Below are 27,665 nucleotides of genomic sequence, written 5' to 3'. Positions count from 1 at the left end.
ATAAAATTAGTTTTACGAAGACCGGGCCCACATTGGCCGTTTTACGACTTTTGTACGAAAATACAAGTTTTCAACCACATGACTATTAACACAAAATAAAGCCGAGCATGGCGATTGGGGATACGCTACCCCATCCTAATCAATCCAAAAGCAAGCCTTCTAAAGCAACTACGCGAGTCCACTAGTCCCCGCTTACCCGAACCTCCGCATCCATGCAATCTATAAAAAAGTCAACAACGAGAGGGTAAGCTAACGCTTAGTGAATGATAATATACTACATACATATATATGTATAAAATGAATACGCCACACAAATATCAAATACCGCATACCGAACAACCAAGCATAAAGGCAAGCTAGTCTAGGCGTACCGTACAAACACTAAGCACGAGCTAAGATACAACAACGAAATATAAGTTCACCAACGACGATGTGAACAACGCCAAATAGCTACACCCGGAGGGTTAGCTACAACACAACAATACATTAATATACGTATACAATATATATATAACAACGCGTAAAACTCCCAAGGTTAACCATAACGCTATGGTGCTACCGGCTCGTGGTTCACACCATACGCAATTGAGTCATACTCTTTTATAGTGCTACCGGCTCGTGGTTCACACTCGATGCTACCGGCTCGTGGTTCACATCAATTATTTTATAGTGCTACCGGCTCGTGGTTCACACTCGATGCTACCGGCTCTTGGTTCACATCAATTATTTTATAGTGCTACCGGCTCGTGGTTCACACTCGATGCTACCGGCTCGTGGTTCACATCTTAGTTTATAGTGCTACCGGCTCGTGGTTCACACTCGATGCTACCGGCTCGTGGTTCACATCTTAGTTTATAGTGCTACCGGCTCGTGGTTCACACTCGATCACACACATGTTATAGCACTACCGGCTCGATGGTTCATACCATAACACCCACAAATAAATACGTCATATACACATACGTATAATTATTCCACTCACAATACTACCCTTCGCCATTGGGGTTATATCTAAGTCCGCATCACAATATTAACCCTTCGCCATTGGGGTTATATCAACCACATCACAACCACGTGTGATAATGTACACGCGAACGCGTACTTCGCCAAAGGTGGCCAACTAAAACGCACAACCGTGCCAATTGGACCTATACACAAGTCCATCAAATCCACCTATATGTTAAGTGAGCTCTATAACCAAGAAACACTTCACCCCGACCCGCACCCATCCTACACATACATATGCACATAGGATATTAACACTCACCTTGAAGTCTTGAAGAATGCTTCCAAGTAATCTGCAACTCGTCAATGGAAAGTACCTATTCCATTATCACAAATTCAACAACACACTTAGATTGGATTTACAAACCAACCCAATTTGACACTTAGTGCAAATTCGACCCAAATGCACTTCCAAGTACAAACCGCGCCCAAAATTAACCAATAATCACTAACACAAGTGAAAATGGTCTTAATACGCCAATTAAACCCGATCATAGGTGTTAAACACCTATCTTGCCCAAAAAGACACTTAAACCCTAATTTGACCCATAAGAAGTCAATATCACGCCATTAGCAAGTTTTGACACCAAAACATATTTAACTCGGTTCTATGCTTCAACTTAATCCATTTTAAGTTTATAAACCTTATTAAATCGACAATTGGGTCATAACCGTCACCAAACCCTAATTTTGACCCATAGTCAAAATTAGTCAACCAAATAACCCTAAATGGGTTCCAATACTTCCATAATCACTAAACCTAGTGTTTAAACCCAATTACAAGTCCTAACCATGGCTAATTAGTTCACCAACACAAAATCCACCAACAATAACAATAAACCCGATTACTAGCATCCACAAACTCAATTCAAGAGTTTGAATGGGTTTATTAACAATTTAAGTTCAAACCCTAACTTGAATATCAAATCACTAAGATGAAATTCGGAGTTAGAACTTACCAATACCGCTAAAATGATGCCGTTGACGAGTAGAACAACTTTAATACCCGAGACTTGACCCGAATCAAACTTCTTCTTCTCCATATGGAGCTTTCTCTCACTTAAAATGGGTTTCTCACTCTAGGGTTTGATGAGAGTGTTTGATGAGTGAAATGTGGTCCAAAATGATCAATGGATCAGTTTTGATGACCCCAAACCGACCCTAAATGAAAAGACCAAAGTACCCTTCATTTAAACCTTTAAAAAAGGCTGAAAATTGCATCAGACGGGTTCGGCGCGCCGCGCCGAAAGGTGGAGCGCCGCTCCAACCTTCAGGTCAGTTTTCAGTTTCTTGTTTTGGCCATAACTTTTTGACCGTAGCTCCGTTTTCGATGAATCAAATATCGTTGGAAACGTGATAAGATTTCCTTTCCAATGGTAAGGCTTTGGAACATCAACACAAACTTTATTTGGGGTTGAAAGGATACGTACACACCTTGTCACTTCAGACAACGTCCAGTTTCCTTCGGCGTCCGAGCAAGCAACACGTAAACTTCATACACGCATCGTACACCATAAATACATTATGTACAATAAATATTTGGGTCTTACATTATTTATAAAAGCTCTTTCTTCATATTAGCGTTTTATACTCTTTAATTCGGGTAGTACCTACCCGTTAAGTTCATACTTAGTAGCTAACATACCATTTCAACTACTACAATTCTATATGAAAAACTAATCACAAAAAAAAAAAAAAACATATTCAAACTTTTATACAATAACTTGCAAACTTACAATACCGCTATTTTACATATAGCATGAAATATAGCACATAAAACTTTGATACAAAGTAGTTGCGAAGATAATTTTAGTTAATAAATAAGGCGTTCAGTAAAGGCAATAAAGACACGTAATTCATACGTCCAGAAACAAGTCATGCATTCTGGTTTTACTAATACCACTTCCCATCCTTGGTTTTGTGGAATATAACCGTTGTGACCGATAGTAAGACAATGTGTTGTAACATCGTCAAAAGGATGAAGGTTACGTAATGACCAACAGTCTCGTAATAACCTAAAAACCTCATTTCTTACCCCAATTACCGACTCAATCACTTGTGGGAACGTTTTGTTTAATAGTTGTAGCCCGATGTTCTTGTTCTCACTTTGGTGAGAAGCGAACATTACTAACCTGTAAGCATAACATGCTTCTTTATGTTGCATGTTAGCCGCTTTTTCTAAATCACGAAGTCCTATATTCGGATATATTGAGTCAAAATAATTTCTTAACCCGTTGCGTAAACTAGCATTTGGGTTCCCCGCAATATATGCGTCAAAGTAAACACATCGTAACTTATGAATTTCCCAATGTGATATCCCCCATCTTTCGAACGAAAGCCTTTTATAAACCAAGGCATTCTTGGAACGTTCTTCGAATGTCTTACAAACTGATCTCGCCTTAAATAGTTGTGCCGAGGAATTCTGACCGACTCTAGACAAGATTTCATCAATCATGTCTCCGGGTAGGTCTCTTAAAATATTGGGTTGTCTATCCATTTTGTATTTTTATACTGTAAAATAGACAAGAGTTAGATTCATAAAAAAATACTTATTAATACAATCAATTTTTACATATATCATAAAGCATAAGCACACTATATTACATATATTACACCACACGAATACAACTATCTTATTCCGACTCGCTCGTTTCTTCTTCTTCTTCGGTTTTGGTTCGTTTTGCCAAGTTTCTAGGGATATATGATGTTCCCCTAGTATGAGCCGTCGTTTTCCACATTGGTTTAGAAAAACCTGGTGGTTTAGAGGTTCCCGGGTTATTGTCACAACTTAAGAAATACGGGTGTTGACGATATATATAAAGTTTATCGGGTTTGGAATCAAATTTCTCTACTTTTTTGCCATTTCCCTTATTGTTCTCTTTTGCCTTATTAAATTGTGTTGGGGTAATTTCCATCATCGGAATCCTTGTCGGGATCCGATTCATCGGAGAATTGGTAATCCTCCCAACACTTTGCTTCCTTGGCGGAAACACCATTGACCATAATTAACTTTGGTCGGTTGGTTGAGGATTTTCTTCTACTTAACCGTTTTATTATTTCCCCCACTGGTTCTATTTCTTCTTCCGGTTCCGATTCTTCTTCCGGTTCCGACTCTTCTTCCGGTTCCTCTTCCGGTTCCGATTCTACTTAACCGTTTTGTCAAAGGACGGACTAGGACATCGATCCGAAACGACCTCGTCCTAAATAACAAGGGAAACAAAATTTTAAAATTAATTACTTAATTGTTTTAATTAGTATAAGATATATATAAAAAAAAAAAAAACTGAAAGTACTGTGATCGCATGGGGTTTGCACTTGGAACCCATGCGATCGCATGGGGACCAAATGCAGGCCAGAAACAAATAGCTCAGAGAGCTGAGTTCTTCACACCACAACACACAAACATACGAAAATACTCCCAAATCACCTCTAAAATTCGCTATTTTTCACCGTAATTCGTCATTTTTCTTGCTCTAATCATGCCTAGATTCTCATTCTTCAGCAAAATGGTAAAAATTACACCCCTAAACTCTATAAATTCCTAGTTTTTGTGATAATTACCAATTTTTTACCTAATGCAATTTTGTTAATTTCTAGTGTAATTAGTGTTAAATTGTTAGTATTTTATGCATGTATAACCTAGATTGATGCTATTTAACATGATTCGAAGCCAAAAACTTCAAAAATTTTAGAAATCTAGGGTTTGTGTTCTTGAGCAATTTGGGGCTTTTTGATATAAACAGGTTATGGCCGATTTTTGTCATGAATTATTGCTAAATTGAGTAGTGTAACATGTTTAGATAGTTAAATGATCAAAACATTGATCCTAAACATGATTTTTGGAGATTAAAGTGGACTTTTTAAGTCCAAAATTCATGAACTTGATTAATTTGATGTAATTGCCATTTGAGACTTGTTTAATTATTAGTAATGACTATTTTGACATGTTATTTGAGTTAAAAGCTTATGAACTTTGTATACATTTTCATATGTGCTTATTTGAAAAGTGTAGAATTGTAAAAAATTGTGAAAATGTGTATAAGTTTAATTTTGATTTAACATGTTATAGTGATTGTTTTAAGTTGTTATTTTGCTAACACTAATGCATATTTGGATGCAAAAATTTTGTGTTTAATGTGTTTTGCAGAAAGCCAATACTGGAGGTTCAGGAGCATCATCATCTAGACGAACAGCACCAGCACCAGAACCAGAAATGCAACACGAACAAGAACCACAACAAGAACCACAACAACAGCCTGATCAGCACATACCTTATTATGATCCGGTACAGTTTGTTGATGAATTCATAGTATTCTCAATGAGGCCGCCAGTAGAATTCCCAACGATTCCTGAGCACACTCTACATCCTAATCTGAGATTTGATAGAAGATGGAGAGATTACGAGACATATCAAAGGAACAAATTCAAATTGGTAACAAAAAATGTAGAGGTGCCAAGGGTAATCAATTGGGCCCCTTTGGAAACGGTCCATATAGCTGACCGTGTTAGACAGCTTTTGGTACAAAGGTATGGCAGTTCTTCTTTTACAGATTGGGAACGTCTTTTCACCATTCGTAGACCTGTATATAAGGAATGGTGTGTTGAGTTGATGAGTACTGTATCACTTGATACAAATATAGTTAGAATAGATGATAGAAGATTTCTTAGGTTTATCCTTGGCGGTAGGATGTACAGAATGTCCATGCTGGACATGGCCAGGGCCTTACAGATATATACTCCTGGTGAGTTGCTATTACCCGATTGTACAAATTTGATTCATTATGGTGAAAGGGTAGATAGTAACTTTGACGCTGACGCCATTTGGAGGCGTATGTCACATTTTGATGTTTTTACACGAGCATGAGGACACTCCTATACACATATTGACAGAGCCGAGCTTCGTATTATTCATAGATTTTTGGCTAACTCGATTACACAGAGAGGTCATAATAAAGAAAAAATTACCTTACATGATTTATTCTACCTAAAGTGTATTCGGGATCCTAGAAGCTTTGTCAATATCCCTTATTGTGTTGCTTTTTATTTATCTAAAATGGTAGAGGGAATGCAGGACGGGAGTATAATAGGAGGAGGTATTTTTGTTACTCTCATTGGAGAGTATTTAGGTGTTGATAGGAACCAAGGGGGTCCATTACAGCTTTGTAGAGAACATGTTGAGCCCTTAGGATTGAAAGTTTATGTGGGTGCTAAGGTATTGAAAAGTAGACGTAACCAGGCAGTACCCTATGAGGGATCTCATCCTCAGGTAGAGAGAGGCTCAGACGAGAAAATGGAGGAGGCGAAAGACATTAGGGATGTCTTTCGAGATGCTATTCTTGACGTCCACGTTCGTATAGATGAGGAAGCAATGACGAACGTGGCCAGACATAGTATGTACGAGCAGTGGAACTCCGAGCGAGTATACGAGGATTATAGGCGACGCCAACACGATAGCTGGGTAGTTCATCAGCACCAAATCATGAGCCAGCTATCATATCAGGTACCAAATAATTACGTACCTACTCGACCTGCTCATTTTCCGCCACATAGCCCCGATATCCGACCACCCTTTAACCGGTATGACTATAACCAAGCCTATCAAAACACCTATAACCAACAATGGAACCCACCTGACGAGATGAACTGGAACCCATATCCAGACTGATTTAGTTCCATTTGGTTATTTATATGATTTTTATATTTTTATCTTTTTACTTATTCATGTTTAAACTTATGTTATTGAATATACTTATGTAATCTTTATCATTTTTATTATTATTGTGTACTAATATTTCACATTTAGGATTTGAAAGTGGGATATTAAGTCCCATTTCAAATTGCCATGCATATTTATATTTGTATGTATGTATATTATAAATTGTACAAAACAGGGTAAAACAGCGCATTTTCAAAGACTGGCATTAAGTTCAGCAAAAGCTACTAATTTTGACGACAAGATGACAAATAAATGTGATGTAACAACAGACGAAATGAACAAATGATATGCACCATTTATCATTCAGCAACCAAACGCCAATATGTTTGGAAACTTTGGTAAAATTTAATCATTTTTACGCTAATCACCCTCAATAATTTAAATTGTTACTGATTTCTTGCAAATGAGGGCATTGCAAGATCTTAAGTGTGGGAAGGGGTTAAATTCTTTCGGATTTTTAAAATTTTTATCTTAAACACTTGGTTACCATTAAAAATACTAGTAACGTAGTAGTTGTATTAGAATCTAGTGCTCTCTGATGATAAAGAACAGCCCTAGTCTTATATACTGACTACCCAATTCTAGTAAAATTTTTCAAAATTTTCAATTAAATGAACTCAAAATCATGTTTATACATATTTATGAACGATAAAATTAGATGTTAACACCGAAATTATTGTTACCTCAGAAAGGACATAAATTGAGAAACAAACCAAAATGTTAAAATTCATTTAAAATGGAATAGAGGACAATAAAAAGGAAAATAAAAGCCAAGTGTGGGAAAAATTACCAAGTTATCTTAAACATATGTCACATATTTCTGTAACAAATAACTAAAAATACTTTTGCTTTGGACTAAACTAAACTATTTTACCCGATGAAAGAAAAGAAGAGATGGATCTACACGATGAATCAATTCCATCATTAAAAGGAAGTAAAGTCTTCCGAAAAAGAAACGCGCTTCTTGATTTAGGTCAGAAAGTTGTCGTCCAGACCAGCTGTAGGTTGACGAAAAATCTAGAAAAGTCATCACTAAAATCAGCAGGAAATCCACGAACCTCAGCATAAAACAGGGTCGCCAAGTGGTCAGATTTATCCTAACCATTAGAAGGATTTATCTCCGTGCAAATTAGCTGGATAAGACTAATGAATCAGATCCCCAGAAAGGATAATCTCCTTAAAGATTAAAAATCAGCTTTTAAGCCTGATATTACTCAATCCTAGAGATTGACCTTAAAGATTGAGAATTCAAACTCATGGAATTCAATGATATCTAAACTCGAGCTTGAACGAGAAAATATTTTGATCAAATTATAAATCGATTTGTTTTCTGAAAACCCATTTTCAATGCGTTCATTACCATTGAACGTAAAATCCTAGGAATTCACCTGGAATTCATTAGGTCATCTGAACCAAATCGGGTGTCAACCGTAAGAACGGTGGTTGCATAGCATGGTTAAAGACAGGACCTTGTGCCAGACCGACAAATTATAAGGGTGAGCATTACTATTGCTCCTACAAAGGATAGTAATTGCGTCCGACACGTTATAGACCATAATTAAAAGCATGTCAGGGGACATTGCCTTAACAGTTGCTTGTTCAACGCTTTCCTTTATAACCAGATGGTAGTTTACCGAAAGGTAATATACGGAGCAAGTATACTGGATGTGTTGCTTTTCTAATACAAGGTTAGCAAGTGGGTGACACAAAATCACAAGTTTTGAGCTAAAATTTTCAAATCTGAAACCCACCAAGCCCACAAAAAAAAAAAAAAAAATTTGCAAACACCGGTGAAGGGTTATTCCGGAAAACTTATCTAGGGTAAAAACTAGATTTAATTTTCAAAAGATCAAATGTTTTCATAAAGATCCAATTTCCTTAATGGATCTAAATTTTATAGTCATGTGGGACTGTAAACCACATCGTTACTACCATTGTTTATACCGCCGTATTGAAATCACTGATGTACAAAGTGTGAAGAATAAAGAAGTGATTCTAGTATTTCAAGACTATATTGCTTGAGGATAAGCAACGCTCAAGTGTGGGAATATTTGATAATGCTAAAAACGAACATATATTTCATAGCATTATTCCTCAAGAAAGACAAGCTTTTAGTTGCAACTGTTCTATTTACAAGTGATATTCGTTTAAATAATAAAAGGTGAAGACAAAAGACAGATTCGACGAATTGAAGACGCAAACGACCAAAAAGCTCAAAAGTACAAAGTACAATCAAAGAGGTTCCAATTATTGATAAGAAACTTCTCAGAATTACAAGAGTACAAGATTCAAAACGCAAAGTACAAGATATTAAATTGTACGCAAGGACGTTCGAAAATCCGGAACCGGGACCAGAGTCAACTCTCAACGCTCGACGCAACGGACTAAAAATTACAAGTCAACGGAGTACAAGAATATAATATAATATATAATTAATTCTTAAAATTAATATATATATTATATTATAAAACCGTCGGCAGAAGAAAACAACCAAATGTGAGCCTCCCCAGCTGGCCATGCGATCGCATGGCCTAGAAGGCATAAATCCATGCGATCGCATGAGCCCCAGTTCCAGCCCACATGCCTATAAAAATCGAGCTTTGGTGCACCACAAAAACACATCTTTTTCTTCTTCACTCAACGTAGTATATGTATATATAATTTATATTTTAATTTTAATTTTAATTTTAAATCCTAATAATAAGGGTGTGTTAGCGAATTTTGTAAGGGTGTAAGTCGAAATTCTGTCCGTGTAACGCTACGCTATTTTTAATCATTGTAAGTTATGTTCAACCTTTTTACATTAATGTCTCGTAGCTAAGTTATTATTATGCTTATTTAATCCGAAGTAATCATGATGTTGGGCTAAAAATACTAAAATTGGGTAATTGGGCTTTGTACCATAATTGGGGTTTGGACAAAAGAACGACACTTGTGGAAATTAGACTATGGGCTATTAATGGGCTTTATATTTGTTTAACTAAATGATAATTTGTTAATGTTAATATAAAGATTTACAATTGGACGTCCCTATAAATAACCATATACACTCGATCGGACACGATGGGCGGGGTATTTATATGTACGAATAATCGTTCATTTAACCGGACACGGGAATGGATTAATAGCCACTAGAATTATTAAAACAGGGGTGAAATTATGTACAAGGACACTTGGCATAATTGATAACAAAGTATTAAAACCTTGGGTTACACTCAGTCGACATCCTGGTGTAATTATTAAACAAAGTATTAAAATCTTGTTACAGTTTAAGTCCCCAATTAGTTGGAATATTTAAACTTCGGGTATAAGGATAATTTGACGAGGACACTCGCACTTTATATTTATGACTGATGGACTGTTATGGACAAAAATTAGACGGACATATTAAATAATCCAGGACAAAGGACAATTAACCCATGGGCATAAAACTAAAATCAACACGTCAAACATCATGATTACGGAAGTTTAAATAAGCATAATTCTTTTATTTCATATTTAATTTCCTTTATTTTATATTTAATTGCACTTCTAATTATCGCATTTTTATTTATTGTTATTGTATTTAATTGCACTTTTAATTATCGTACTTTTTAATTATCGCAAGTTTATTTTATCGCACTTTTATTATTCGCAATTTCATTATCGTTATTTACTTTACGCTTTAAATTAAGTCTTTTATTTATTTAATATTTTACATTTTGTTTTAACTGCAACTAAAGTTTTTAAAATCGACAAACCAGTCATTAAACGGTAAAAACCCCCCTTTATAATAATAATATTACTTATATATATATTTGTATTTTTATAAATTTAAACTAATATAGCGTTAAGCTTTGTGAAAAAGATTCCCTGTGGAACGAACCGGACTTACTAAAAACTACACTACTGTACGGTTAGGTACACTGCCTATAAGTGTTGTAGCAAGGTTTAAGTATATCCATTCAATAAATAAATAAATATCTTGTGTAAAATTGTATCGTATTTAATAGTATTTCCTTGTAAAATTTAATAGTATTTTATACCCCTTAGCTTTAACATCATTAACCATGATTTTTGGATATAGTTTCATGTTCATAAGAAAAATTATTTTTCCAGAAGAACAACTTTTAAATCAAAGTTTATCATAGTTTTTAATTATCAAACCCAAAACAGCCCGCGGTGTTACTACGACGGCGTATGTCCAGTTTTACGGTGTTTTTCGTGTTTCCGGGTTTTAAATCATTAAGTTAGCATATCATATAGATATAGAACATGTGCTTAGTCGATTTTAAAAGTCAAGTTAGAAGGATTAACTTTTGTTTGCGAACAAGTTTAGAATTAACTAAACTATGTTCTAGTGATTTCAAGTTTAAACCTTCGAATAAGATAGCTTTATATGTATGAATCGAATGATGTTATGAACATCATTACTACCTCAAGTTTTGTGGATAAACCTACTGGAAAAGAGACAAATGGATCTAGCTTCAAAGGATCTTGGATGGCTTGAAAGTTCTTGAAGTAGAATCATGACACGAAAACAAGTTCAGGTAAGATTTTCACTCGAAATAAGATTGTTATAGTTATAGAAATTGAATCAAAGTTTGAATATGAGTATTACCTTATATTAGAAAGATATCTTACTGTAAATAAGAAAGATTTCTTGAGGTTGGATGATCACTCTACAAGATTGGAAGTAAGCTAGCAAACTTGGAAGTATTCTTGATTTTATGAAACTAGAACTTGTAGAATTTATGAAGAACACTTAGAACTTGAAGATAGAACTTGAGAGAGATCAATTAGATGAAGAAAATTGAAGAATGAAAGTGTTTGTAGGTGTTTTTGGTCGTTGGTGTATGGATTAGATATAAAGGATATGTAATTTTGTTTTCATGTAAATAAGTCATGAATGATTACTCATATTTTTGTAATTTTATGAGATATTTCATGCTAGTTGCCAAATTATGGTTCCCACATGTGTTAGGTGACTCACATGGGCTACTAAGAGCTGATCATTGGAGTGTATATACCAATAATACATACATCTAAAAGTTGCGTATTGTGCGAGTACGAATACGGGTGCATACGAGTAGAATTGTTGATGAAACTGAACGAGGATGTAATTGTAAGCATTTTTGTTAAGTAGAAGTATTTTGATAAGTGTCTTGAAGTCTTTCAAAAGTGTATGAATACATATTAAAACACTACATGTATATACATTTTAACTGAGGCGTTAAGTCATCGTTAGTCGTTACATGTAAGTGTTGTTTTGAAACCTTTAGGTTAACGATCTTGTTAAATGTTGTTAACCCAATGTTTATAATATCAAATGAGATTTTAAATTATTATATTATCATGATATTATGATGTATGAATATCTCTTAATATGATATATATACATTAAATGTCGTTACAACGATAATCGTTACATGTATGTCTCGTTTCAAAATCATTAAGTTAGTAGTCTTGTTTTTACATATGTAGTTCATTGTTAATATACTTAATGATATGTTTACTTATCATAATATCATGTTAACTATATATATAACCATATATATGTCATCATATAGTTTTTACAAGTTTTAACGTTCGTGAATCACCGGTCAACTTGGGTGGTCAATTGTCTATATGAAACCTATTTCAATTAATCAAGTCTTAACAAGTTTGATTGCTTAACATGTTTGAAACAATTAATCATGTAAATAACAATTTCATTTAATATATATATAAACTTGGAAAAAATTCTGCTTTCGCCATTGCTTGTGTTTACTTTACTCATTTGAACACTTGGAGATAAATAAAACCCAAGTTAACCCATAATCACTCATGAATGGATTGTAAATTGCCACATGTAACTACAGGTGTGTAAGGAATTTTGTTAGGGTAACCTTAAGCACAAAATAATGATATAGTGTACTTGTGTAAGTATTGTATGTCATTTCATTAATAATCAGTAACATTCTTTTAAAAATGTTCAATCATATAAATAAAAAGTAATTGTATCAACCTTGCGAAAATGAGAGTATATATAGTTATTTTTGTGCAACTACTCTAGAAAAGATACATCGAATACTTGCAATGTAAAGCAAATGACATTATCATTGTTGACAAAAGATAAATACCTTACGAGGATTATGCCCCACTAAGTAGGAATTTTTTAATGGATAGTGGTTATTTAAAAACGTATTTATAAGACTCCTGTACTTCTAAAAATATTTTATGTATCTAGTTTGTTTCTTCGTTTCTGCTTAAGAAAGTTGCAAATTATCACACTTAGATTACACATTTTCTTGCACGGATAGTCCTATAATTTGTAATTCTTGCACGAATAGTCCCTACGTTTAACGAGCGTCAACTGTTTTCATTAGATATAATCACGTGCCAGGCATATCTCCATCTTCATCACCGCTTTCATCATCCAAACAAATAAATCCAACTTTTCATCAAAACTCATATTACAATCTCATCTCATTATTATAAATACACTTATTACTATTATTAATAGACTTTTTTGCTTCGTTGGTCCTTCAATTATACACGAAATTGCAATCTGAGTCCCTCAAGTTTTTTTAAGATTTTCGAGTCCTTAATATTGCAAAATTTTGCAATCTGAGTCCCTCCGTCAGTTTGACGTCTAAATTAGCCTTTAACCCTTGACATGTGCCATGCATGTGAGGGTAAAATTGTCTTTTTACTCTTTTCTTCGACTTTTTTGCTCCGTTGGTCCTTCGTTTATAGACAAAATTGTAATCCGACTCCCTCAAGTTTTTAATTCGACTTTTTATATGTTTCTTTCATACACTTCATCTCCTTCCTTTACAATTAATTATTTATGAATCCATATATCATTCACATAATTAATTGTAAAGGAAATAGATGAAGTGTATGAAAGAAACAGATAAAAAGTCGAATTAAAAATTTGAGGGACTCGGATTGCAATTTTGTCTATAAACGAAGGACCAACGGAGCAAAAAAGTCAAAGAAAATAGTAAAAAGACGTGTATAAATGAAGTACCAACGAAGCAAAAAAGTCTTATTAATATTAATATAAATAACACAAAATAATATTTAGCGATGTTTGATTCTTTTATAACATACACATAATCACACACTGTAAGTAACTGGGGGGGTAGGGGGGGTAAATAGTTACTTAATACGTTTTTAACACTTTTTCGATTAATCACTAATTTCGATTTAACTTTGATCTGTTGGGAAAGTTAATCTGATGAGTCAAAGTATTTTGCAGATTTTAGAGTCTGATGATGTTAGAGTCTGAGGAGCAGATGATGTTAGAGTCTGAAGTTATCAAAAGTCAACTGCCGAATGATTTCTTGTTGATAAAGCCATTTGAAGATTCTGGAAGATCTCTTTTATATTTAGAAGATATATGATGATGCGTTTTTGTGTTTATCTTCCAGAATTAATCTCCTTAAGTTTAGCTTTGATCCTTGTATATCTTTTCCTATTTTGTAGAGTAGTTTGTTAAGAAACCAAATCTGGAAGATTTGGTTCTTCTTGTATAAATACACGTTTATGTTTGCAGTTTATATATATATATCAAAAACACGATTGTGCTTAATATATTATTGGTTTTCTTCTAATTCGTGTTCTCTTAATTTTCTGCACTTTAATTCCTATTGTTTGTGTGAAATTAAGAGTCTGGTGTTCATAGTTGAATTACTGTGAACTAATAACTGGTATCAGAGCGGGTAAGGTGTAAATCCGTCAAAGGTAATCTTTAAAACGATCTATTTTTCATCTTTGAAGAAATCAAGATGTCTACCAGTACAATTGTTACTCCAGTCATGGCTGGAAAAGGTGTGCCGATTTTTGATGGCACAGACTTTGCAACATGGAAGCTAAAAGTTCTATGGTTTCTTGGATCTGTTCATGAAGATGCAGAAACTGTCCTTACCACAGGACCCATTACACCAGGTCAAATGGTCGATGCTGTTCCTGGATCAGATACTGTTGCTGCACAACCTGCTTATTTTCGTTCAACTCCAAGAGAAAGATGGACAGAAGCAGAAGCTATAAAGTTTAAGCTTGACAGCAAAATAAGAAGTATTATTGGTAATGCTGTCACTGTTCCTATTCTCAGGAAAATTAGTCATGCCAAGACTGCTAAAGCTATGTGGGATCTTTTACTTAATGATTATGAAGGAGTCACAGTTGTTAAGACTCAAAAGAGAAAGAATCTGATCAGATGCTATGAAAACTTTGCTGCTGAGCCTAAAGAATCCTTAAGTGATCTCCACTCAAGGTTTCAGGTTTTGATAAATGATCTTGAAAGTGTTGGTATAGAAAAGACACAACAAGTTTTGTGTCAAAAGTTCATTGAATTACTACCTTCAAACTTTGAATCAGTTATTACTTCTATGGTAATAAGTGAGAAGATTGAAGGGTATGAGCTAAGTGAGTTGTTTGGTATTCTATCAAATTTTGAAGAAACACAGTTGAAGAACAAGATCAATGTTAAGAAGGTTGCTAAAGATCCAGAGGCAGCTTTGGTGGCTACTACAAAGAAGAACAAACAGTTGTTCTCCAGTTACTCTAGTAAGGTTGAATCTGAGGATGATGAAACTTCTGATGATAGTGAATCTGAAGAAGATGAGGAAGATGATGATCTGGAGGCCCAGATAGCTCTTTTGGCTCAGAGAGTTGAGCAAAGAAAGTTTGGTTTTAAGAAGGGTAAAGGTAAGAGTTCATTTGATCCAAAGAAAGCTAAGTGTTTCAAGTGTGGTAAGATAGGGCATATAGCTGCTGATTGCTGGTCTAAGGTTGAAGGAGGTTCAGATTCCTACAAGTCTGTTGACAAAGCAAGAAAGTACAAGTTGAAGTACAAGAAATTAAAGAATGAAGCTGAGAAGGCAAAGGGTAAAGAACAGGAGAAGGCTTTGTATACTGAAACATGGGAGGATGAAGATTCATCATCAGATGATGAGGAAGACAAGTGTTTTATGGCTTTAACTGAAATGGTTGGTGGATCCAGTAATTTTGAAGAGGATCTGAAGGCTATTGAGAAGATGGATATGGATAGTTCTTGTAATAAAATTTCTGCCTATAAGGTACAAAACTTTGTGAACTATTTTGATAATGAAAAAGTGAGAATGTTTCAGTACTTGTTGCTTGACTTTAAGTGGTGTTTAGAAGACATTGATAGGTTAAGAACACAAATCTTTGATCTTAAACAGTCAATTATGGAAAAAGATGCTGAAATTAAAGGATTAAAATCGTGTGAGGCTGAATTAGACACTTATAAAATGGCATATGCTGAAGAAACTAAAAGATTAAATACAGAATTAGGAAGATCAATTAAAAGGTCAAAACATTATGAGTCAATTTGTAGATCTTGGTGTGTATCTTCTAAAAAGAATTCTGATGCTATTGCCAAACAAATTCCAGATGATGTTAAGGCTATATTAGGTGAAAACTACATATTAGACAATAATGTGGAAGCTGATCCTAATAGATTTAAACCTGATATTTTACCAGATACTTTTGTAAAGTTTGATGGTGATAAAAAGATTTTGACAAATGCTTTTGTAAAATCATTAGATCCTGTTGAGCCTTTAGACATCATTGTACTTGAGAGCAGAGATCCTTTAGAGTCTGAAATTTTGTTACCATCAGACTCTAACTGGTCAGAAAGTAAAAGTCAATCAGAGTCTGAACTTGAGAAATCTTCAGACTCTAACAGTTTAGATTTGAAAATTAAAAGTGAATGTTCTGACCAGGAGTCTATCACCCATGAGTCAAGTTGCAAGGACATATCTGATTTATCTTCTGTTACTAGTACCAGTCCAGATTCTAAAAGGTCAAAAAGAAAGTCAAAGTCCAAACAGACTAAGACTATTCGAAAACTTAAAAAGGAAATTTCAAAACTTAATAATGTAATCAAAAGTAAAGAGAAATCTCCTGTTAAGAGTACATGTTGTCTTCCAAAGAGAATTGAAAAGTGTTGGAAACCCAAAGTCTGTGAAAGTGAAAGTGTTTTGAAATCTGTTAAAGACAAGTTGATCTGGATTGGTAACAAAGCTTTTGTATGGAGAGTAAAAGATTCTCCTATTGAACCCACTGAAAAGTGGGTTCCCTCCAAGAATTAATTGTGTAGTTGTTTGTGTCTTGTGTAGCAGGGTAGTAAGTGGTATCTGGATAGTGGCTGCTCAAGACATATGACTGGATGCAAAGAACATCTTGTAGAGTTTGTAGAAGAGAAGGGTCCTCCTGTGAGATATGGTGATAATTCTGTTGCAAAGACAGTTGGTTATGGTACTGTGAAAGCTGGTAGTGTTACTTTGATGAAAGTTGCCTTAGTTGAAGGGTTGATGCATAATCTGCTAAGTGTTAGTCAAATTGCTGATGAAGACTGTGAAATAAGAATCAGAAAGAAAGCTGGTATTATTTATGATCCAAAAGGTAGGCCAACACTTGTGGCCTGGAGACATCAGAATGTGTATGTATTGGATCTGAATTCTGTTAATTCTGGTATTGAGACATGTTTGTATTCTCAGACTGTAAATGAGCTAAATTGGCTGTGGCATAAAAGACTTTCTCATCTTAATTTTAAGAATATAAATGAGCTGTCTTAGAAGAAATTGGTGAGAGGTCTTCCACAGCAACCCTTTAAGAAAGATAAGCCATGTTCTGCTTGTATTATGGGTAAACAAACCAAAACCAAGTTTCCTTCAAAAACCCTGGCTACCATTTGTGATCCACTTCACATGCTTCATATGGATCTGTTTGGTCCAATGAATACTAGTAGTTTGGGTGGAAAAAGGTATACTCTTGTGATTGTTGATGAGTATTCCAGATTTACTTGGGTTATTTTCTTGGCTGCAAAGAGTGATGCTCCTGAAGAAATCATCAGGTTGATCAAAAGAGAGCAGGTTCAAAAGGGTATTCTTGTTAAACAGTTAAGAAGTGATCATGGTACTGAGTTCAAAAATGTTACTTTAATTGATTTTTGTGAAGAATCTGGAATTGGTCAAAACTTCTCTGCTGTAAGAACTCCTCAACAGAATGGAGTTGCTGAAAGAAGAAACAGAACCCTTATTGAAGCAGCTAGAACTATGCTATGTCAATCGAATATAGCTTTAAGGTTCTGGGCTGAAGCTGTAAACACAGCATGTTACACTCAAAATAGGTCACTGATTGTGAAGAAACATGGTAAAACTCCTTATGAGTTATATCACAAAAAGGTGCCTACTATTCATTATTTTCAAGTTTTTGGGTGTAAGTGCTACATTTTAAATCAAAGAGATCAGCTTGATAAGATGAAGCCAAAGTCTGATGAAGGTATTTTTATGGGATATTCTTCTGTATCTAAAGCTTATAGAGTTTACAATCAGAGGAGAATGAAGATTGAAGAATCTATCAATGTTTCTTTTGATGAAAGCTCCTTAGAAATGGATCAATCATCCAATTCTGAGAATTCTGCACTTGAAGAAATGTCTAAGTTAATTTCAGAGAACATTGTTCAGACTCTGGATTCAGAGTCTGAGTCTGATGAACAGTGGTCAGACTCTAAAAATATTATTGCTGAAGGTGTTCATACAGAAGAATCTACACAAGAAGAAGAGATTGTTGTTAATCAAGAGAGTGGCCAATCATCAGATACCACCTCAGATCCCATTGTACCTATCAGAAGATCTTCAAGAAGCATAGTTCATCCAAAGCATCTTGATGATTATGTTGTGGATACTACAGGGTTACCCAAGACTAGTTCTTCTAATCAGGCTGCTGTGTCTGAATCTGCCATAGCTAATTTCTGTTTGTTTTCAAGTTTTCTTTCACTTATTGAGCCTAAGAAGATTGATGAGGCACTAGGTGATGATGACTGGAATGAGGCTATGACTGAAGAACTTACAGAGTTTGAAAGGAATGAAGTATGGGAATTGGTTCCAAAGCCTGATGATAAAACTATCATTGGCACAAAATGGGTATTCAGGAACAAGGTGGATAAAGATGGTATTGTTATCAGAAATAAGGCAAGGTTGGTTGCTCAAGGGTACAGGCAAGAAGAAGGGATAGATTATGATGAGACTTTTGCTCCTGTGGCTAGAATTGAAGCTATCAGATTGTTTTTGTCTCATGCTGCTCACAAAGGGTTTAAGGTATCTCAAATGGATGTGAAGAGTGCTTTCTTGAATGGAGTTTTGCAAGAAGAGGTGTATGTGAAACAACCTCCTGGTTATGTAAGTAAGAAATTTCCAAAACATGTTTACAAATTGAAAAAGGCATTGTATGGTCTGAAGCAAGCTCCAAGAGCCTGGTATGATACCTTGTCAACATTTCTTCTAGAAAATAATTTTTCCAGAGGAGCTATTGACAAGACTTTGTTTGTCAAAAAGGACAAAGGTGATGTGCTACTTGTTCAAATTTATGTAGATGACATTATATTTGGGTCTACTAATCCTAACTTGGGAAAATGGTTTTCTGATATTATGTCAAAAGAGTATAGAATGAGTAATTTGTGTACATTAAACTATTTTCTTGGGTTGCAAATAAAACAAAGTTCTGAGGGTATTTTTATAAACCAGAGTAACTATATTGCTAACATGTTAGACAAATATGGTTTCAAAAATTGTTCTTCTATAAGAACACCAATGAGCATTTCTGAAAAACCTGATATAATGTTTGCTACATGTCTTTGTGCACGTTACCAATCTGACCCTAAGGAGTCTCATTACAAAGCTGTGAAAAGGATTTTTAGGTACTTAAAAGGTACCCCTAACCTGGGTCTTTGGTATCCCAAAGACTCAGGGTTTGATCTAATTGGTTACACAGATGCAGACTATGCAGGTTGCAAGTTAGACAGGAAAAGCACTTCTGGTGGATGTCAATTGTTAGGTGGAAAACTGGTTAGCTGGTCTAGTAAGAAGCAAAACTCTGTTGCTACTTCTACAGCAGAAGCTGAATATGTTGCTGCAGGAAGCTGCTGTGCTCAATTACTTTGGATGCAACATCAACTTTTGGATTTTGGGTTGACATTGTCCAACACTCCAATCATGTGTGACAATGAGAGTGCAATTGCTATTACTGAGAATCCAGTGTTTCACTCAAGAACAAAGCACATTGAAATCAGACATCATTTTATAAGGGATTGTGTTGAAAAGGGCAAAGTGTATTTGAAGCATATTGGTACAAAGGATCAATTGGCAGATATTTTTACTAAGGCACTTAATGAAGAAAGGCATTTTTATCTTCTTGGACAACTTGGAATGTTAAATCCATCTAGTGAAATGTTGTCTAGTGATGACTCTTCCGGAGTCTGATGTTTTAATGAGTCTGGATGAGGTAATGCTATTTCAGAGTCTGAGATGGTGTGACTCTGGTGTATTTTTGATGTAATTTTGTGTAAATTATTTTCTATCTTGAGTCAAATAAAGTTTTTTTTTCTTGTTCTGTTTTAGGTAAGTTTATTTTTCTTTATTCTATTTCTTATAATAAAAGGGTCAAAACTGTAACTTTTTGAGGAGGTAAATGGTAAAATTTTTGGCGGTGTCAGAATTATTTAATAGGGTTTAAATTTTAAATTTTTTTGTCAAATCAGTCGATCATCTCAAAACCCTCATCTGTTTTTCGAAATTCTCTTGCGATTACAATGGCGAACATGAAATTCATCCCTTTTGTTCTGGAACCAACTGAAAGGATGCATCGAGCAAAGGATTTTAGAGGTAATAAGGAGGTACAGGTATCGGTGAACAATAGGGTAGCTTGTGGTAGAATTCCAGAAGGGTTTGCTAATGAGGGATATGAGGAATTGATGCTGTTTATGAGGAATCATCCTTTGAAGGATGCCTTCTTTAAGACAACGGTGATGTATCCTGAGATGCTGGCTGAGTTCTGGTACACTTGTAATGGGAACAGAGAAGCAAGGTCAATTACTGGTACTTACAGGAATGGTAACAACACCTTAACAATTACTGAAAATCATTTAAGGGCTGCTTTAAACCTTCCTTTTAATGAGAATTTTGTTCGAACAGCAGCAAAATCTGCTGTACGAAATTGTTTTAACCTAGTTGGTCAGCCCTTAACCAATTCTAGTGTCAAAATCAGTATGTTCAGTCCAAGGTGGATGTTTCTATTGTCAAATATAATCAGAAGTTTGAGTTTTAAATGTGGGAGTCTAACTGAAATAAATGATTTTGAGGCTCATATTTTTGATGCCATGGTAACAGGGAGAAATATAGACTTTGCACGTCTGTATTTTAATGAACTCTTAGTGCTTACTGAAAAACCTTTAAGAGATCACAATGTGCCATTCATAAGATTTATGAGTCTAATGTTTGAACAAGCAATGACACCAATTTTGTACAATGGTTTGCAAACTTTTAATGTCTATGAGTACAGGTATTTACCTGAATGCAGTGTCAAAATGTTTCATAGGCACATTGATGATGGTCAAGAAGTCCCTCTTACAGCTGCTATGATGCATTGGGTCAATTTGGGCCGTGCAGACCAACCTGCAGATCCTGAGCAATCAGAATCTGAAGGGGCATCTTCTTCAGGATCTGAGCAATCAGAATCTGAAGAAGGTCACAACAATGGTCAACAACATTCAACAGAATCTGAACATTCAGTTTCTACCCCCCCAATTACTCCACCCCATATTGTCAATCAAACAGAGCAGGCTGAAGATATGGTTGAAGAAACACCACTTCAATCTAACCCATCTTCACCCACTGCTACTGAGCAAATATCTTCATCAAACAACCTTATGAACTCACCAGTTCATACAGAGAATACCACCATACTTGAACCCTTAGATGATTCAGCACCTGTGAATTCACCATTACAATTCACTAGGCAAGATGGTGCTAGTACTGTTTCTTCACCTCTGCTAGAGGTTGTTGCAAGCAGTGCTTTGACCTTAACCAAACCTGATAGGTTAGTTAACTTGGATACCCACATTACAGTTACTGATGCAACCCCCTCAGTTAACTTACAAACAGAGGTCCCAATCCTGGACTCATCAAACCAAATTCAACAACCTACTGAAATGGCCAAACCTACTTCTACCTCAGACTTAAGTCTGTCACTACCTTTCCAGAGCATGTCATCCTTACACACTCTTGCACAGGCTGCCAATGCCACACTCATGTCACAGGGTGTGGTACAGGCCTCAACACCTTCTTTATCCAAGGATTGCTTTTCTTCACAACAGGAAAGTCATGAGGATATACCAACCATACCCACATCTATTGACACTGCAGGTCAGACTGGGGCACCAGTTGAATTGGTTGGCTTGAATAAGGCTTTGACTAATTTGACTAAGAAGTTTGATGACAAACTATCTGTTGTGCAGTCTGATCTTTCTAAAAACTTTAATAATAATTTTGTTTCAAAATCAGAGTTGATGGAGGTGAGGAGGTTGGTTGGGGAGTTGCAGGGTGGTGCTGGTAATTCAAATTCTGTGGTGATGTTTAATGACAGGTTGGATGTATTGGAAAAGAAAGTTGATGGGGTAGAAAGTTGTTTTACAGGGTTTGCTTCTGATTTGGTTACTTTAAAAAATCAACAAGCTGAAATCTGGGAAATCATATCTTCTCTTCAGGTGGATGATGTCAAAAAGGGGGAGAAAAGAAAGAGAGTTGATGATGCAGAGGTTGCTGGTGATAAGAATAAGAGAGCTGCTGTTGAGGGGGAGAATCACATTGTTATTGATGAGGTTGTGGTTTCAGAAAATGTGGTTGAGAATGTTACTGTTGGTGATGAAATTGTTGCTGGTGGTGTTAAGGATAAGGGTAAAAATGTTGCAGCTGTTGGTGAGATGATTGCAGAATCTGCTGGTGATATTTCTGAAAATCCTGCGGTCTTGAATGATCTGAGAGCTAAGTTGAATAAAAGGTTTAGATTTAGAAGGTATGAAGGAGAAGTGTTGAAGGTTGAAATTGATAGGACTGAGTATGATGGAGTGTGTTTGTTTCTGACTTTATCTCATGCTTCTGATAAAAGATTAAGGGTGAAGTTGAATCAAATATTGAGGTTAGGATTTTGTGAATGGAGAGGAATTGCATTTGGTTTGAGAGGTTGTGAAGGTGACAGGGTGATTTTAAGTGAGGTGTTTAAGAGGATTTTTATGTTTGTGCATCTGGTGTTTGAAGAAGGGTTTATTAGTTTGAAGGATTATGAAGTTTTCTGTGAAGCCTTTAATTTGAGAAAGAAAGAAAGAAGGGTCAAGAGGATAGTTGATACATATGCTGTTCCTGAACATATGGAGTTTATAGATGATTTTTATGTTGAGTATTTGGATGCATTGCTGGTTAAAACTTCTAATGGAAGGAGAATGTTGATTAGAGTGGATCAGTTTGAGGATGCTAATATTGAGCTGCTATTAAGTTTGATGACAAGGTGTGAATCTCTGCAGACCTTACCTTTTCGAAGAAAGTTGTTGATGCACTTGTACAGCAAGATCAGTATGATGAAGAAGATCTCACACAGGAAGCATAAGTGCAAGCTGATTGAAAGAGAGGTCAAGAAGTTGATGGGTTAGTAGCTTGAATTGTTTTGACATCATCAGATAGGGGGAGATTGTTGGGAAAGTTAATCTGATGAGTCAAAGTATTTTGCAGATTTTAGAGTCTGATGATGTTAGAGTCTGAGGAGCAGATGATGTTAGAGTCTGAAGTTATCAAAAGTCAACTGCCGAATGATTTCTTGTTGATAAAGCCATTTGAAGATTCTGGAAGATCTCTTTTATATTTAGAAGATATATGATGATGCGTTTTTGTGTTTATCTTCCAGAATTAATCTCCTTAAGTTTAGCTTTGATCCTTGTATATCTTTTCCTATTTTGTAGAGTAGTTTGTTAAGAAACCAAATCTGGAAGATTTGGTTCTTCTTGTATAAATACACGTTTATGTTTGCAGTTTATATATATATATCAAAAACACGATTGTGCTTAATATATTATTGGTTTTCTTCTAATTCGTGTTCTCTTAATTTTCTGCACTTTAATTCCTATTGTTTGTGTGAAATTAAGAGTCTGGTGTTCATAGTTGAATTACTGTGAACTAATATGATCAACCAACTCAACTCAAACTTGATGTGTACAGTGTATATGTTCAAAATGATAAATGAAGTAATGTAAAGAACATAGACACAAGGATTTATAGTGGTTCGGGTGGATGTTAACTAATCCACCTTAATCCACTCCCCGATTACACTAATCGGGATTGCTGCTAAGCGGCTAATGTGTTTTTAGAGTGAGAAAGAACTGTGTGAGAGAGAAAGTGTACTTCTCTCTGACTGAAGTTCAGATCAGAATGATGTGAAATGTGGTGACCCAGGGGGTCTATTTATAGGCGTAGAATGTCCGAAATTCACGGGATACACGTGTCAATCACTGAATGGTTCTGTTACGTGAAGTATCCAGAATGTCGGTGGCGTGTGCTGATGTGGCTGCGTGCCGTTCACGCGCTGAGTAGAAGGGCTTATGCATAGAAGCTGTATGCAGGACTTACGCTTGACGCTGGGCGGTCTGCTTGACGCTGGGCGTCAAATACTGAAAGCCACCAAATTTAATTATCTTTTATGCTCTATGATCAATTTTTCTATATGACAATGGTGCTTTTATGCGTGTATCCCCTAAAATACACCATTAATGTGCTAATAACGAGTCTTTTGTTAAACTTTTCTATCATAATTTAAACTCGAAATAATAATTAAGAATGTAAGTTTCCTTGCTCGTTTTTTTCTCACATATTTCTCACAAACTTACCAAATACGATCTTATCATTCGATATTTCCCATAGACTACATAAACATTCAACAATAAACCCATCCAGATAAATCCATAAATACATCATCGTTTCCAAAGTTATCGTCTTAATAAACCCCATTTATCACCCACTCATTCTTTCAAAAAAATCAAAAATCCCAAATGGGCCCACATCAATTCTTCATCTTCTTCACCCTCCTCATCACTTTTACAGCCACCGCCGCTGAAATCCGGTTCACCCGGATCCGATCCGACTCCCGCTCCACCGTCCCATTAGACGAATTCGGATTCACTCATTTCGGCCGTCTCCATCTCAATATAACCCAAATCTCATTCTCCCCACCCGAACCCGATCTCTCCCGAATCGGATTCTTTTTATCCACCCGCGACTCCATCGGCCACGTCATCGAACAGCTCCAATCCAAAAAGATCACTTGCCCGTTAGACTCCTCCGCTGTCAAAACTATTTTCACGTTCAACCACCTTAAACCCACCACCACAACACCTTCATACGACGCCGTTTTCAACGTCACCGATGCCGATCAATTCACCCTCGTTTTCGCTAATTGCGCCGGCGATAATGTCAAAGTCAACGTCAACGTTATATCCGTTATGTATAATGTAAACCCTAGAAACAATCACCGTGATTACTTATCAGCTGGTAAAACAAACTTACCCACAATCTATTTTTTACTTTTCTTGATTTATGCAGCTTTAATTGGAGTATGGATTTATACGCTTTACATTCGAAATTCGTCGGTTTTTAGGATTCATTACTTTATGTTAGCTGTATTGTTGCTAAAAGCCCTAAACTTGTTGTGCGAAACAGAGGATAAATCGTATATTAAGCGATCAGGGTCACCGCACGGTTGGGATGTTTTGTTTTATATATTTAGTTTCTTGAAAGGTATCACATTGTTCACTTTGATTGTGTTGATTGGTACTGGTTGGTCATTCTTGAAACCTTATTTACAAGATAAAGAAAAGAAGGTATTAATGATAGTGATACCATTACAAGTTGTTGCGAATGTGGCGCAAGTTGTAATTGATGAAACCGGCCCGTTTGGGCAGGATTCGGATACGTGGAGACAAGTGTTTTTGTTGGTGGATATTGTATGTTGTTGTGCTGTTTTGTTTCCGATTATTTGGTCAATTAAGAAATTGAGAGAAGCTGCTACGACGGATGGAAAAGCGGCTGTGAATTTGATGAAGTTAACGTTGTTTAGGCAGTATTATGTTGTTGTGATATGTTATATTTATTTCACGAGGGTGGCGGTTTATGTTTTGGAGACGATTACTTCATATCGGTATGCGTGGACGAGTGTGTTGGCTGCTGAAATGGCTACACTTGCTTTTTATGTGTTTACTGGCTATAATTTTAGGCCGACAGCTTATAATCCTTATTTTGCTATTGATGATGATGAAGAAGAAGCTGCTGTTGAGGCTTTGAAGTATGATGATGAATTTGAGTTATAAGGTTGGATTTTATATCCTCTTTGTTGTAGTTTTATACTTTGAAAGAAAGAATTATTTTATGTAGTGATTAAATATTATGTGCAACAAAAGTTTGATGAATATAAGAAAGTTGGTTTGAGTTTATATGAGTATATGGCTATGTTGGTACAAGTTTTATGAATATTCTGTTTTTGAGTCATGTAAAGTTCTGTTACCTAGAAGATTTACTAAACAGGGGTTTTAATAGATTTTCTAATTCAACTGTGTGACTGAATCTAACGATATTCCCGTTCGTTGGCTGGAACAACAAGAATGAATTTTCTGACAGCCGTCTCTTGTTAACGAGGACTAGGCTGTATTAACTGCAGTCGTTGGTTCCTGGTTAGTGGATATGGCCATCGTAACGTCATTTAGGTTTAGACGAAAGAATGGTCTTGGACACAGTTTATGGATGAGGATTTATTCACCAATGAATTAGAACCCATTGAACTTTTCTTACATTTTTTTGATTATGATTGTCAGTATATTAGCAACTCAGTAAGATTTTGTTTTGGTTCATACAATCGTGTGGAATATAATATTTAGTTTGTCTGTCGTACCAAGGTTGTCGCTGCCTCGAACGGTAGTCGGTGGTGGTGGTTGAGGCGGTTTTTTCCATTGATCTGGCGGGTGGATCATTACCTGTTGACGTGGAACCCCGTGGTTGGTGGACGATGGTTTGTGGCGGTGGTAGGCGGGTTTTGGTTGAAGGTGGAGTTGCGATTGCCGTGGTCTTCATTGCTCGGGTTCGTCTTTTTCCGGTTGCTTTCTCGGGGTACTACCAGGCGGCGATCTCGCTGTTGGAGATGTGGTTTCTGTCCCGAGGATGGGATCGGTATTTTTGCAAAAGAATTCATGCCGGCTTGTCGTGGCTTTCGGTGACCGAGCGGTCTTTGTTCCTGCTTTTCGGCGGCTCTGCGACTTTTGGCGTTCTCCCGAAGGCTCAAAGCTTTGCTGGGAATAGTTTAGTTTATGTTTATTTGTCAGCTATGGTGGCGGGTGGCGTTCTCCCGCCCATCACCGATGTTTTGTTCTTTTTAAATTATTTGGGGCAGTCGAGTCGTTTGTTTAGGTATCTTATGGTTATGTATGTTCATGGTTTGTTTATAGTTAACGGTTATTTTCACCATGTTGGTGGGACCCTTAGTGATGTTACAGCTAAGTTTGGATTTCTTGATGTATCGATTGTACTTTTTTTGATTTTCGTACAGCTTATCTTATTAAGTCTTTTGCAAAAAAAAAAAAAAAAGGTTATACAGTATATTTTAGCTGTGCATTATTGAATTGGTACATAATGTTAGCCTTTAAAGTAATATAAAAATAAATTTATTTGTTATAAGACTATTTTTAACCGTGCATGTGATATCAAAGACTTGGTGTAAAAATGGGTTTTTGTATCATATATTTGTAAGATGGTGTGGTAAAATCTAATTGAAAATTGGGGAAAGAAAAATAAATTAAATATCGAAAGGGTTTTACCACACGCGATGGATTTGTCGTGGGGTTTCTTTTTGAGAGGCGGTAGAACGATAATAGTTCGATTAGAACGTTCGGAACCTCATCAGCAACTCAGCCGTCGTTGGAAAAAAAAATCACAAACGAACTCTAAAATATATTAAAAAGGGCGAATAACTTACAAGTTAAACCATTAACGAGCAGGACACATGCCCCTTAACTCAAAATGACACTCACCAAATTACTATTATGAAATTAACAGAATGAAAAATATGTTTGAGAAGATAGTAT

The 27,665-nt window shown here is 35.7% G+C and overlaps 1 protein-coding gene across 1 annotated transcript; it reads left to right on the top strand.

Annotated features, from left to right (window-relative positions):
* Nucleotides 1-24,509: 24,509 nt before the first annotated feature.
* Nucleotides 24,510-26,905, top strand: LOC139893325 (protein CANDIDATE G-PROTEIN COUPLED RECEPTOR 7-like). The gene is made up of 2 exons (XM_071876481.1): nucleotides 24,510-25,902; nucleotides 26,484-26,905. Exon 1 carries the CDS (start codon nucleotides 24,588-24,590, stop codon nucleotides 25,899-25,901), a length of 1,314 nt encoding a protein of 437 aa, XP_071732582.1. The 5' UTR covers nucleotides 24,510-24,587; the 3' UTR covers nucleotide 25,902; nucleotides 26,484-26,905.
* Nucleotides 26,906-27,665: the final 760 nt, after the last annotated feature.

The sequence above is a fragment of the Rutidosis leptorrhynchoides genome, chromosome 2 (assembly GCF_046630445.1).
Source record: "Rutidosis leptorrhynchoides isolate AG116_Rl617_1_P2 chromosome 2, CSIRO_AGI_Rlap_v1, whole genome shotgun sequence".
Lineage (NCBI taxonomy): Eukaryota > Viridiplantae > Streptophyta > Magnoliopsida > Asterales > Asteraceae > Rutidosis > Rutidosis leptorrhynchoides.
Note: the sequence above shows the minus strand (reverse complement) of the source record. Positions and strands in the feature narration are given on the sequence as shown.

What these genes read in the sequence shown, in the direction of transcription:
- LOC139893325 (XM_071876481.1), top strand. Translation starts at nt 24,588, where the DNA reads ATGGGCCCACATCAATTCTTCATCTTCTTCACCCTCCTCATCACTTTT.